General features: G+C 43.9%; 1 protein-coding gene across 1 annotated transcript in view; it reads right to left on the bottom strand.

Annotated features, from left to right (window-relative positions):
- The window catches only part of SLIT1 (slit guidance ligand 1), a 234,277-nt gene that overhangs the window by 19,147 nt on the left and 200,557 nt on the right, over window positions 1-14,573 (bottom strand). The window contains exons 22-25 of the mRNA XM_036736533.1: window positions 13,512-13,580; window positions 7,556-7,627; window positions 6,038-6,109; window positions 5,004-5,075 (exon numbers count right to left, since the gene is read on the bottom strand). Of these exons, the coding sequence (XP_036592428.1) occupies window positions 5,004-5,075; window positions 6,038-6,109; window positions 7,556-7,627; window positions 13,512-13,580 (285 nt within the window). The remainder of the gene's footprint in view (window positions 1-5,003; window positions 5,076-6,037; window positions 6,110-7,555; window positions 7,628-13,511; window positions 13,581-14,573) is intronic.

Genomic DNA, 14,573 nt, shown 5'->3' with positions numbered 1-14,573 from the left:
CTCCTGAAGAGTCCATTTGACTTTTGGATAGCTCTAATTATTAGGAAATGTATCCTTTCTTTGAACCTATTTGCCTTTCTGTAATTTCTATTTCTGGGACCCTGCAGAACACGTTGAATCTCTTCTCCCTGCCATAGGCCTTCTGATACTTTAAGATACATATTATGTCCTCTCTCCTCTCCCCTGAAAAAAATCTCTAAGCTAAACAGTCCATTCTTTCAACCAAACTATCCATGGCATGATTTCCAGTCCTCCCATCATCTTGTTAAAGGCAGCCATGTACTTCTCTTGACATCTCGCTTATCTTGGTTTTAAACACCCAGTTAACCTCTGTTGTTCTTGCCTTCCTAGGCTATGTTCCTGAGTTGTTTTCTCTGTGGGTTTCTGTTCATGTTCCCTTGGAGGGGGTGTGACCCTGGGGAAGTCTGGGATGCTGGGCTATCTCTGAAGTACTGCATCCACACATTGAAGCTGCCCAAAGTGTTGACAAAGGGAGACAGAGAAGTGTTTGGCAATCATAAACCTGGGCCACAAGGTTGGCAGCATCTTTGCAATGGACAGCTGCTACTTTTGCAGGAGCGTGCCTGTGTCAGAGGTCGTGGGAGCTACTAAGCTCCCTGCTTCACTGAGGTGTGGGGAGGAAAGCTCTGAATAAATCTTAAGGTATTTTGTATGTGTAGATGCATGTGTACATGTGTGTATGTATGATGTGTATGGGTGTGCATGTGTGTTGTATGTGCATGTGTGTGCATGTGTTTGTGCATGTATGCATGCATGTGTACGTGTGTGCATGTATGTGTATGTGTGTAAGTTCTCCTTGTCAGTGGGCAATTACTAGGCCAAAATAATATTACAAAATGGAATATTTGTATTTAAGTCAGCACGGTCTGACCAGAACACTGGATCAGGCACAGGGAGTCCTAGACTCTACTTCCATCCAATGGCTGGCTTATGAGACCTTGTCAAAGTCATTTCCACTCAAGTTCTATCTTCCCTTTTGAAAAACCCAAAGGAGATCTAGTGGAAAGAGCTCCAAACTTGGAGTCAGGAAGACCTGAGTTCAGATCCTGCCCTCAGACACTTCCTAGCTGTGTGCCTCTGGGCAAGTCTCTTAACCTCTCTCAGTCTCAGTTTCCTCATCTGTGAAATAAAGATAACTCTTACCTCCAGGGGTTGTTCTGAGGTTCAAATGAGATAATGGAGGCAGCGCACTTTGCAAGCCATAAAGTGCTATATTTATGTCAGCTAGTTATTGTTAGATGTAATTATCTGTTTTCAGATATGACGTTCTTATTGCATGTTTTGTGAATAGCAAGAAGGGAAACAAAACGAAGAAAATAAATTTTATTCAATTCAGCAAGCATTTATTAAGCATCAGCTGTATGCAAGGTCCTTTGCATACATAGGGATCCAAAGACAGAAAACAGGGCAGACTCTTCCTTCAGAGAGATCATATTCTGCTGAGAGGAGAGAACAGTAAACACCATCCTGGGCACCTCACAATGGAACCAAGGTGATTTTAGGAACTCCGTGCAAGAATCTGGGTAGTTGCACACAGTGAGGGTAGTTGCACACAGTGTCCTAAAAGAAGCCTGTGTAGAATCAGGAGCCTGCGACTGCCCCACACCAAGTCCCTTCTCCTGCTGTCACTTCAGGCATTTTATTCTTGGGTCTCTCACTGACGCGCCCTTGTGACCATGCACACACCCACACACATCTTTCTAGGATGGGGCCTGATCAACGTGTATGCCTGACCCACTCCCCTTTCTAGTCACTCCCTCACCCTCCTGGCCTTCCCCACCTTCTATTACTTCCCACGTTCCTCACCCAGAGGAGGACTGAAGCATCTGCCTGCAGCAAATGCATTAGAACTTCCCACCACCAAGCGCTCTGAAAACTGAGCAGAGAGTGGGAAAGGAGCAAAACCGGATCATGCAAAGAGCCCTCGTCCAGAATCAGGGGACCAAGGCTTTGCTCCTCCATCACCAACTTGCTGAGTGGCCTTGAGTAGGGCAGTTTTCTGGTCTCAAGTTTCCTTGTGGAAGGAAATTAGACTAGCAGATCCCCAGGGTCTCTTTGAACTTCAAATAAAATTTCTTTCTACTTCTCTCCCTCTCTCTCTCTCTGTCTCTGCCTCTCTCTCTATCTCTCTGTCTCTGTCTCTGTCTCTCTCTCTCTCTGTCTCTCTCTGTGCATCTCTCCTTTCTCTCTGTCTCTCTCTCCCTCCTGGTCTTTGTCTCTTCTTTCTATCTCTCCTTTCTCTCTGTGTCTCTCTCCTTCCTGTCTCTTTTACACACTCACACACACACCCTCAGCCCACTGCTTTTTGTTATTTGGTTGCTTTTTGTCTTTAGATATAAGGGGCATTGCTTTATTCTCAAAGCTAGCTTAAGTACTGTGGAACATAACTGTTTTCTCTTTGACACATCCTTGTCCCTCCAAGACACAGAAATTTCTGTAAACCATGACCAGGATTGGGCAGAATTAGCCAAGAAGCTGATTGGTTATTCTGGGAACCTGCTCCAGAATGGGGTCTGAACAGATCTGTATGGTTCATATTTATCAATTTGCTCCTCCTAAACTGGCTCTGTCTCTGACCCATCTTCCTAACTCTCCCAAAGAAGGAGTTTGAATTTGCAGACAGAAGCTGTGGCCTCAAAAGGACGTCCTGTTTGTCTTTGTCTCTGTGTTTTTGTTTTTTTTTTTTTACATAATGCAAAATTGAATACTTAGCCTCTGAACTGGAAGCTGAGGACAGAAGCACAATGTCCTCGACTATTGTTTAATTTTTATGTCAGTTCCAAAAGGTCATAAACACAGACCCAATTCAAGAAGGACAGAGCAAGAAGTTCTCATGGCAACTAGAACTCGCCCCCTTTTACTTCCCAGAAGGACAGTGGGGGCGTCCGCGCTGAGCCAAAGAGCCTTTGGGAATCAGCGCCTGAGAGGGCAGGCTCCATTTTGTAGGCGGGAGAGTTAATTGTGGTGGTAAGCAAGTATGTGACCGGCTTGGAATCCCAGCCTGACATCAGGGGAGAATTCCTAATGACTGTGGAACCTGGGAGGCAGGGCACCCACTCAGGATCCAGAGACACCTTTGTCCTTAGAACCAGGAGGCTAGAGCTGCAGAAACTCAAATCCGGAATCTGAAGCTTCTCTCTGAGATGCTGCGGCCTGGCCCAGAAGAGGCAGAATTCTGAAAGACTGCTCAGTTGTATAGCTTCCCTTTGACACTGCCAGACCTGTCTAAATTGTACCTGCCGACCTTACACTTACCCTCTCTGGTCATGGCTTTCTCTATCTGTAAAATAGGGGTATATGTGAATGAATGTATATGTACATGTATGTATGTATACATACAACATACCTTCTCTATTCATGGCTTTATCTGTAAAATAGGTGTATGTGTGTGTGCATGTATGCATATATACACACACAATACACCTCACCCTCTCTAGCCATTGTTTTCTCTGTCTGTAAAATGGGAATTAAAGGGGTATGTGTATGTGTGTACATATATGTGTTTATATGTGTATGTATGTCTATGTTGTTCAGCCGTTTTTCAGTTGTGCCCAATTCTTCGTGACCCCATTCGGGGTTTTCTTGGCAGAGATGCTAAAGTGGTTTGCCGTTTCCTTCTCCAGCTCATTTTACAGATTTGGAAACTGAGGTAAACAGGGTTAAGTGACTTGCCCAGAGTCACACAGCTAGTAAGTGTCTGAGGCCTGATTTGAACTCAGGTAGATAAAATTTCCTGACTCCAGGCCTCTATCCACTGAGCCACCTAGCTGCCCTATATATACATATATATATATACACACACACACACCCATGCATGTGCATACACATGCATACATATGTGAGCATTATGCGTACATATACACATATACACATTATATTCTTATTTTACAGATAGAGCGAGCAATGACCACAGAGCACAAGTGTGGCAGGGGTAGAATGGCGGGATTTCCACTGTCTCTGGCTGTAGAACCAAGAAATTTCTATCTTCCTCGACATCCACTTCTTATTTCTTTCTCCGAACCTCACCTAACACATATCCTGCTCTGCTTTACAACATACTCCCTTGTAAATGCTCCCCGTCTCTCTTGGCCCATTAGATTATAAGCCATAAAAGTGCAGGCACTTTGGCTCCTTCTGCCTTTGGGTCCTATCTCATTCCTTGTACAACTTCGGTGCTTCACAAACGTCTGAATTAAGTTGAATGTATCCCAAACATCCTGGTTTCTCTTCATCACGTTTGTGAATTTATCTGAATTTTATTTGGGGGAAGGCGAGAAGCTATTTCTATTTTCAGCCTGTGACCCGCTGGCTCCTAAGTCCCATAAAGCTTATATGTCATGTGAAATAGGACTTCCTGCCTCATCAGAAAACATTCTCCGCTCAGTGTTCCAAAGGAGCCATTTCAAGCTGCCCGGCAGCACAAGAGGTCTGTGGGAAATTAGAGATGTAAAGGGACGTTGGTAATTAGCAGTGAGCCTGTCTGCCCCAGGTATCTCCACCGCTGACTCCTCACAGAGCACTACACCTTGGAATGAAGAAATGCCAGCTCCTTGAGGGCAGGACCGTTTCTTCCTCGCCTTTGTATCTTCCTCAGTGTTTAATGCACGCAATATGTACCTGCAGAATTGAACTGAATAACGTGGATAAGCAGGTAAGTGGCTGAATGGATAAAATGCTGGCTGTACTTGGAGTCAGCGAGACCAGAGTTCAAATCCTGTCTCAGACACTTACTCTGTGACCCTGGGCAAGCGTGCCTCAGTTTCCTCATCTGTAAAGCAAGGATAATAACAGCCCCTACCTCAGGGAGTTGTTGTGAAGATCAAATGAGACATCTTGAAAAACACCTTGCAAACCTTCAAACAGTGTAAATATGCCTATTATTATCATTTTATTTTTAAATTGTTCTTGCCCTTGTCCCAAAGCTCTGCTTACAAAACAAAAGGGACACCCAGGATAGGAAACATCTGCAGTGAGGTACTTACAGATGAGATAGGGAGGTCACGTCAGTGAAGATGCCCTCACGGAGAGTGGAGATGTCGTTGCCATGGAGAGACCTGAGGAGACAACAATCTACTATTGGTATCATTCCCAAGAAGAAAGGCACCACCCATTTGCAGAAACGCAGAAGCAGGCTGATGGTTACAAGGGGCTGGCTTCAAGTCTTCTGACAAGCGGGGACTTGCCGGTCTGTAGTCACAAGACTATCCTGTCTGGGGCTCTAAGGACCACGTCTGACCAGTTCATGGCTGTCCCGTTGTGGGCCATAGTGTCACGGACCAGGGGGATGGCTTAGAGAAGGGCCTCACTACTACTCATGTAGCTCCAACACTTAATAGCTGTGTGACTTTAGGCAAGTTACTTAGCGCCTCTGAGCCTCATTTTGGTTTTTGGTTTTTTTACCTATAAAACAGAGATGATACCGGCACTACCTGCCTCATAGGGATGTTGTTTTGACCATTTTTGGTTTTGTTTTTTAGGAAAATGCTTTGAAGAAAACTCTTTCTAAAATGTGATGTACTTAGAGTATTATTTTCCCCAGGGAAAGGAGGATATTAGATCCCAAAAGAAGGCATGTATCTGTGCCACTGAGGTTGGGGGGAGGAGGGATGCATAATCGAGTTTTCCTTAATAACCCACATCTGCATCCTATGTGCCTGTCAATGCAGACACCACCTTTCTGACCACATACAACTTGGTTGTTTTTGGCAAAGTGTTCTCATTTATCTCCACTGATTGAGCCTGGCAGCTGTGATTCGGACAGCTGTGCCAGGGCCATGGACAAGTTAAATGACTTGCTCAGAATAATAGAGCTTGTATGAGTTGGAAGCAGAACAATACAGATTTTCCTGACTCCAAGGCCAGTCCTCTAACCATGAACACCATGCTGGGCTGGAGGTCTAGGGGGAAGGGCTCATTTCTTCCCAGGGTATGGGTGGGAGGATCCATGTTTTTTCAGTGGGTGGACCATCCAGAGTAGCTTTTCATAGAGGAGAACAGAAGAGCCAAAAGGACTTACAGCAGCCGGAGAGAACGGAGTCCCTCAAAGGCCAGTGGTGGGATGCACTGGAGGGAATTATAGCTGAGAATCCTGTGAAGAGGGAAAGAAGGCACTTAGATACTAACAGAAGGGTCACACGTGGCACATTTAATCTCTCTGGATTCAAGGGATCAGCTTTTCTCATGTTTTCCTCCTCCTCCTTCTCCCTCCTCCTTCTCAAATAAAGCATCTACCTGTGAGTAGCATTATCTGAAGAGCTAAACACAGTAAAATTTAAATCTAAGGCAGACAGGGGAACAGATGTTATTAGTTAAGGGCATAGAGTTAAATGAATGAGCAAACAGTGGGTAAGTATTAAGCTAGATAGAGTATTTACACTGTATGCAAACAAAGGAGTCAGTGCCCTCTGACAGTTTACACACTGGTCGCTGCCAAGATCACCAGCAGGATGACTGCCAGCTATGGAGACAGCCTCCCAGAAAGTCAACGACTCTTTCCCATCTAAGTAAGTCATGACAACTGAGGAAGTACCAAGTTGCCCAAATACTAGAGATACTTAAAAATGGGGCCCAAGTAACTGAGTAACCCTTCAGGAAGACAAGTGTGGGTACTTTGCAGACCTAGAAGCCCTATGTAAATGCCAGGTGCTTTTTTTTTTTTTAAATCATATCAGTGTAGGTTGTGTGGGTGTGGGCGAGCTAAATGCTATCAGTCATGGGAGAAAACATCCATTTAGTTCTATCTTTGAACTTCAGGAGCATTCTGGGCTTAGGGAAAAAATACAGAGCAGATAGATGGGTTAGACAGGGATCTCCTGAAGGGAGGGGGCCGATGCTTTCCTGTTCAATTCCTCCTGCCTGCTGTCACCACCCTCCCGTTTGTCCCTGGTTTATCTCTCCAATTTCAGACAGATTTAAAGAGAAACAAATTAAGCTCAATCTGTTTTCTGGCTCTTAGCTGTAAGAAGGAGACGATGTGTTGAAGGAAAACTGTTTAATTCTTAACAGCTGAAGTTCTCCCAGCAGATTTTAGGTGCTGGCAACTTTGTTAATGGCTGTGCTCACTAGACTATAAGCTACTTGAGGAGAAGGGATGTATTTTATTCATCTTTCTATGTCTTTCTGCCAGTGCCAGGCATATAACCAGAGAGCCCATTGGCTCCAAAGTACTTACCAAGCCTGACTGCTCTGCTAATGAGCTGGATCATGTTCCTAGACACTATCTCTGAATAGATGGCTCTAGCGTAAAAAGGAAAATCACTTAGACTTTTTAAAAACAGGAAATACAAAGAAAAAGAAGAATGCATGGGTGGTTTGGAAACGGCCAACACAGACATCCCACTTTGGTTTCACTTTCCAGGCTCTGGGCTAGATATAGTCATGGAGAAGAGGACTCACATCTAGGACTGACCTGCCTTTTTGCTAACTGTTTGAAGAGAGACTGAGCCGGGGGAAACAAGTACAGACGACAGACAAGTGAATTGTCTAAAAACCTTCGTCAAATTTGCCCTGCCCAAGGGCTTCCAGCGGTACTCACAGGGTGGTGAGCTGGCTCATGTTGGTAAAGGAGGAATTACTCAAGGAGCCAATCTTATTGTTGCTCAAGTCCCTGGAAAACACAAATGTATTATTTGGAAAAGAGAAAGAAACCAGTTATTGCAAGTAGAGCCTGAAAGGATCCAGTCACACCTGGCCACCATCTTTCCTATCATGTGCCCAATGACACCGTATCACCTAAAGGGCCACCTCTTCCCTTCCCCCATCCTTGTCAGTGGTAAATGGGAGGAGACAAGGGATGGAGTGTTAGGTCATGACCTGGACACTGCTCGATCCAATGCCCCTTCTCTGGGCCTTGGTTTATGCATGAGGAATTGGGACTAGGGCTCAGGGGTGGGAAACCTGCGGCCTCAAGGCCACGTGTGGCCTTCTAGGTCCTTGAGTGTGGCCTTTCAACTGAGTTTTACAGAACAAATCCTTTTATTAAGGAGATTTGTTCTGTGAAGTTTGGATTCAGTCAAAGGGCTGTACTTGCGGACCTAGAGGGCCACATGTGGCCTTGAGGTTGCAGGTTCTCCACCCTTGGACTAGGTAAGCTCTAAGGTCTGTCCTAGTTTTAGAATTCAATGAATCTATGGCTGGTTGAAACACAGCAGAACCACACCGCCTTCAGAAATGCCCCATTAACATCTTAACCTTGGCTGTCAGACATTTCTTTTGTTCCTCAGCATGGAAGATAAATCACTAGAGTCTGGGTTAGGAAGACCTGTGTTCAAATCCCACTTCTGATGCTTTTTAGTTCTGTGACTGTGGATAAATCACCCAGCCTCCCTGAGGCTTGCTTTCCTCAGCTGTGAAACTCACAGAGAGTTCTTGTCAGGCTCCCATGAGATAATGTAGAAAGAGTGCTTTAAAAACTTTAGAGCACTTTATAAATACCAGTGATAATGGTAATAGTTAGCACTAATTATTGCTGTTTTTACTGCTAGCTAATAAAGTCTCTCCTTTCCCATCTTTCTTCATGTCTGTCTCTGTGTCTATCTTGCTCATTTGATTTCGCTCACAGTCTCTTCAGGATCAATTGAAACTGGGAGTGAATGGACAGCCACTAACTTGGACTAAATATTGGGTAAATAAACGTGCTGCTAGTTATTTGCACCATTATCACGTCCAACAAACATTTATTGAATGCTGACTATGTTATGGGCAAGGCACCATGGGATAAACATGAATGTGTGTACATATATACGTACATATGTGTGTACATATATATGCATGTACAATATATGCAGGCATAGCCACTTCTCCTAGTGAGCTTACTGTCTAGTTTTATTTTTTGTAATACATATTTTTTTTTGCTTTAAAGGAAATTTTGTTCTCTTCAAGTTCAATCTATTAATTAAGAGTAGTAACTTAAGGTCCTACATTTAACTTCAGAAACTCAATTGCACAAGTACAGGAAGGGGAAGGTCTGACCTGGTAATCATTCGTGAAGGGGGGAAAATGGGATTTTAGTTGACCACAAGTTCCAGTGAGCCAGTAATGTAATGTGATTGCTTAAAAAAAAAAGCAGCGCATTTCAACCTTAGGCTGCAGCAGTGCTTAAATTATAAGAAGTGATAGCAGACTCGTTCTACTCTGAGCAGGTCAGACGTGTCTGAGGTATATCGCATTCAGTTCTGGGGACATGAAGGAGCCGGGGAATGCACATACAAGGATGGCCAGGACCTGGGAATGATCACCTGAGTCAAAGGAGTTGTGGATATTTAGCCTGAAGAATCAATCCATCATTCAACGAGCATTTATTAAATACCCACAAGGCCTGTCATGAGGCAATATAGACCCGACTTTTTGCTCCCATTTGTTCCTAAAAATTTCTTCATAAGGTGGATCTTTCTAAGACTCATCTTATTTTCCCACAGGAACGATATCAGAATCAACTTTACTTGACATCTTGCGAGCAGCTAGCCGAGCCATTCCCACTTCATTGGAAAGCCATAAAAACAATTCCTGACCAAGGACGTCAAATAAAAGAAATCACAGCTGCGACCAACAATACATCATAAAAGTCACAACAACAATTATAAATCGCTTTAATAACCTCAAGTAGTAGCTCATGGAGCTAGCAGGACCCTCTGTAGGGATTTCCTCTAACTCCCCTCATTTTATAGAAGAGGAAACTAAAGCCCAAATGATTTGTTCAAAGTCACATAATAAGAGGCAGAGTCAGGACTCAACCACTTCAGATTCCTGGAGTCAGAGTTCAGTATTCTTTCCACCTTACCCTGTTACCACCACCTAAGAAAACAGGCAAAAACATTCTGTCCACCAGAGTTATCACACACATGGCCAGTGGGCTGTATGTACCCCATAGCACTCCCAGATGAAGATGCAGTCCCTATCGGATTTTAATGTGTTGACATAATGATTTAAAAAAATATATGTATATGTGTGTGTGGTTTTCCAAGTCAATCTGCAGCCCAGAAGGATCTTTCTGTATGGTTTGGTAGTCCTCATTTCTATCTTAGTTTGGCCCCACTAGGGTGCACATTGATTGTACCAAGGATCCCAGTTTGCTATAACGTGCATATGTAGGACATAAAACGTTTAACTCCCCCATTCATAAATTTGACCTAAAACTAAAATGCTAATTATTGTAACACATTGTAACTTCATGGTCAAACTAATAATAATCTGGGTAGTATTAGAAGTATCTGGGGGGATGACTTGGATAGCCTAGGTCATATAAAAAGGTTATCCAAGACATTTTAGATTTGTGACTTCAATAAATGTCTATTTTGTTGGTAAGAGCAGTGATAACATTCATGGTGTTTCCCCCACTAAGCAGCATCTTTAATAGCAAGGGCTGACCCAACATTGTGCCCTTTCATCTCATTCTACCTCTCAGTTTGGTTCAAAGCTACAAATGCAGCTGTTTAGTATCAGACCAAATAAGGGTCACCAGGAAAAGGGAAGGGCTGTTAAATCACTTTATTTGACATTCTGTTGGCAGCAACCAGAGCTCTTCACACTTCATTGGAAGCCCATAAAAACAATTTGGAAGAGCTCCTTTGAGATTATGCGGATGGTCCAGGTCTCTTTAAAAAAATCTTTCCAAGGAATTTTGAGCCTATCCTTTCTCTTTTCCTTTTGATGGCAAACAAAGGCATCCAAAACCAGTAGCAATAATGTTTTTTCAAGGCTCTTCAAAACATCTCTCACAGAATTACTGTAGTAAGCTTTGCTGTTTAGACAATGGTAACAAAACAACAACAAAAACTCCAAATAAAAGGATGGAGGAAGCAAGAATGGAGGCATAAGTGTTCATTAGGCATCAGGGCACAAAAGAAAGGTGACGTTCTATAAACTTGTTCTTTGTGGGACAGAACTAGGATCAGTGAGGAAACCAAGGTGAGCAGGGCTAAGTGACTTGGCCAGGGTCCAGAGCCAGTAAGTGTCTGAGGATGAATTCGAAGTCAGGTCTTCCTGACTTGAGGCTCATCACTCTATCCACAGTACCACATAGCTGCCCTTGGGAGTGCTAGGATCAGTGATGAAAGTTACAGGGAGGTAGTTTTCAACACAACAAAAGGAAGAACTTTAAAACAACTATAGGCATCCACCAATTAAATGCACAGTGTCCTGATGTGTTGCATTCCCATCCGTAGAAGTGCACCAGAAAAGGTTGGGTGGCCTTCTGTTCGGGATGCTGTGGAAAGGATTCCTATCCCCACTCAGAGGTTGGCCTAGGCAACCTCCAAGGTTCTTTGCAACTCCAAGATTCTATGGATCTATGGGATTATCCAAGCCCTTCTTGGAAAAAACAAATTCCATATATTTACAGAAGTAGCTAGGTGATGCAGTGGACAGAGAAATGGACTCAGGGTCAGGAAGACCTGAATTCACATCCCGCCTCAGTAGAGAGAATACTCACGATGATGAAATCACAAATCCTTAGAGCAAGACTTCTTAACCTTGTATGTGAAGGACCCCTGGACCTCTTCTCAGAATGACCTTTTGTTGCTAACATGTATGATCAAAGGAATGGCTAAATTTCAGATAGAGGTTGGAAGAAATAAAAATGTAGTTTTTCTTCCCCATCCAAGTTCATGGATTCCCTGAAATCTGTCCATTAACCCCTTGGGGGGTCTGTGACCTCAGGCTAAGAACCTCTACCTTAGGATATCTTCACTATGCTTCTGTCTTCATGGCTAATAATTTAGGAGTGTGTCCCCCACATTACCTTGTAAATAGCAGGTACCCAGTAAATTTTTATTGACAAGTAATGAGTAGTCAAGATTCCTGTACCACTGGACAATGCAAAGATCCTGGAGAGTAGGGTTTCCATCTGGTACAGTGCCTGGTCCCTAACACTTCATAAATTGCTTCTTAATTGAATATAAAATTTCATTCTGCTGCTACTGGGTAGTGTTTATGAAGGTAGGTCTCTTATGGTAAATGATCTGAGGTTGTGCCATGTAAATTGTCAAAGGAAAGAAGTAACAACTAGCTATGTGCCCTGGCTTTATCCCAAAGACCTTCTCTGGAGCCTGTCTCAGAGTGCTGGGAAGTAGTTATGGGGCAGTGTGGATCATGAGTCAGCAGTGTGGGTGGGGGGAGCATGAGAGGCAGCATTTGAAGAGTGACTGGGTCAATTTGTAGAGTGAAAGAACAGTAAGTAGTTTGAGAGAGGGTTGGCTCAGCCAGAGAGGGAGTCCCTGTTGTGGGAGGGTATGAGTGGTATGGAGTAGGAGAAGTGAGTCAGTGAGAGGTGCAGAGTGTAAAGGGAGGAACTCTGGGGAACAGAGGAGCCCACTGGGAGAAGGGGATGGAGTCTGGGTCCTATGCCTACCCCTTCCACGTCATCCCCCAATGCTACGGTGACAGACGTCATCAAGAAAAGCAATGGCAAGAGGCTGCTAGTCATACCACTTACCTAAGTCATGCATTTTCTGGACTTCCCCAAGCTATTTTTGGAGAGGAAAAAGTACCTGGGGTGGGCATAGTTTGACCCAAGGCACAGGGACATGTAACACAACCATGACATTAATAACCAAAAAAGAAATATCAAACCTTGACTAGACACAGACAGACCGCTAATAGGGGCTATGTAGAAAGTGTGCCAAGTATGGATTTGGTCAGTAGGCAGGGTCCGCTTTAAGAGAGTCTTGTTAAATTGTATTTAGAGTCCCCAATGCCTAGAACATCCTTCATTCCCTCCTTCATCTGCTGAATTGCCTGACCCAAAAGATGCCTCCTCCAAGAAGCCTTCTGTGATTCCTCAGTCAATGATGCCCTCTGAGCCTCAATTTCATGGCTTAGCACTATAGTACTTCATACGATATACGTAGTAAGGGTTTTTTTTTTTAATTGCCTTGTGTTTCATTTAACTGAATGTACCCCAGCCCTACCATGGGCTCAGGACTCCCTTGGCAGAATCTGGGATCTCCAAATTCCCTTTGGCACCATCCTTGCCTTTCCAGCTTGCTTTCAAGTGTCTCCTCTCCAAATGAGATTGGTGCTACCACTTCATTCATTCTGTTTGGGGACAGCAATGGGTACCAAGGAACCCTCCAGACACGCTCATGCCCTTTGTAACTTCCCTGCCTGCTCCTCAGTTACCTTCACCAGTGTGAAGGTAACTAAAATTTAAATGAACATGAGCAACCTACAGGTAGGCCTTACTAAGCTGAGGAGTGCCCAGGAATATTTATGGGCCAGCAGTTAAGGTTAGTTAGGGAAATGCATTTAGATTGGGGGTGTTGAGGGATGCAGTTCCTAGTATGGCCACAAGGTGGCAGAATGACTGCACTCACAGAGCTACTAAGAGGAAAAATACATGTGCCCAAAGATGGAAATCTGGATGAGGCTCCAGAGGATGCCCAGTGGATCCAAGACCATTGTGGACCCTCCCTTCAGGTTATGAGATCAGCCGTGTCTGTCTCTTGCCTGTGGTACATTAGACCATGTGAACCTTTCCTTTGCAGCATACTCACACAAGCTGCAGATATTTGAAGGTGGAGAGCTGAGCAGGGACCAGGGTAAACTGATTACCATCCAGGTAGCTGTAAGAGAAAACCAGAGGCATCTTACTGATTACTAGGCCTTTCCTCCCAGACCTCATTTCCACCAATGCCTCTGCCAAGAACAACTTCTTTTCAGGATACCCCAAATCATATCGCCCTCTTCATGGAAGGAGAATACCAAATTTCTTCCTCCGCTCCCTCTTAAAGAAAACCACATTTTTATAACATTTTAGAGTTCCAAAACAGCCTGCCTCATTAAATTTTAGTGCATATTACCCCATTTGACTCTTAGAACAACCCTTTGAGAAGACAGAGTAAGTATTATTGTGCCAACTCTGCAGATAAGCACACGAAGAGTCAGAGAAGGCAGATGCCACGCCTAAGATCACACAGGTATAAGTACTGGGATTGGGACTCAAAACCAGAGCTTCCAACTCCAAGTATAGTGCTCTTTCTACCACACCCAATTTCAGGAGGAAATCCTTTTTTGTTTTGTTTGTGATTAGGTAACATGATTACTTTTTTGGCAGCTACTATGCAATAATTTCTCAAAAAGCTTGGTGAGACCAAGGGCAGAGACACGTTCAATGAAAGGGGAAAAAACCTCCCTTTCTTGACCATTCCTCTGTCTCCTCACTAGCTCCTCTTTCTCTTCCTGTTACCTGAGGCATTCTCCAAGGCTCAGCTAAGATCCTCTGTTCAAGATCAGGGTCATAGATCTCAAGCTAGAAAGAACCTTAAGAACTCATCTGGTCCACCATGTTTATTTTACAGATAAGGAAATTCCATCAATATACTTTTTCCTTTGGTGACTTGATCCTGCCCTATGTCTTTAACTGCCATTGCTGATAGCCCCCAATGAAGCTCAATTCTATATCTGTAACTTTACATTTGCACCCCAGTTCCACATCTTCCAATACCCATTGGGCATGTGCACTTGCATGCTCTATCACCTTTAACTCAGCACATTCAAATCCTCCCCCGAATCAATATCTTCCCTAGTTCTGTTAGGGTCACTGCTTTTCTCCCAGA

This window comes from Trichosurus vulpecula, chromosome 8 (genome assembly GCF_011100635.1).
Source record: "Trichosurus vulpecula isolate mTriVul1 chromosome 8, mTriVul1.pri, whole genome shotgun sequence".
NCBI classification, from domain to species: Eukaryota; Metazoa; Chordata; class Mammalia; order Diprotodontia; family Phalangeridae; genus Trichosurus; species Trichosurus vulpecula.
The sequence above is the reverse complement of the archived record's forward strand: the minus strand, read 5'-3'. Positions and strand labels throughout refer to the sequence as shown.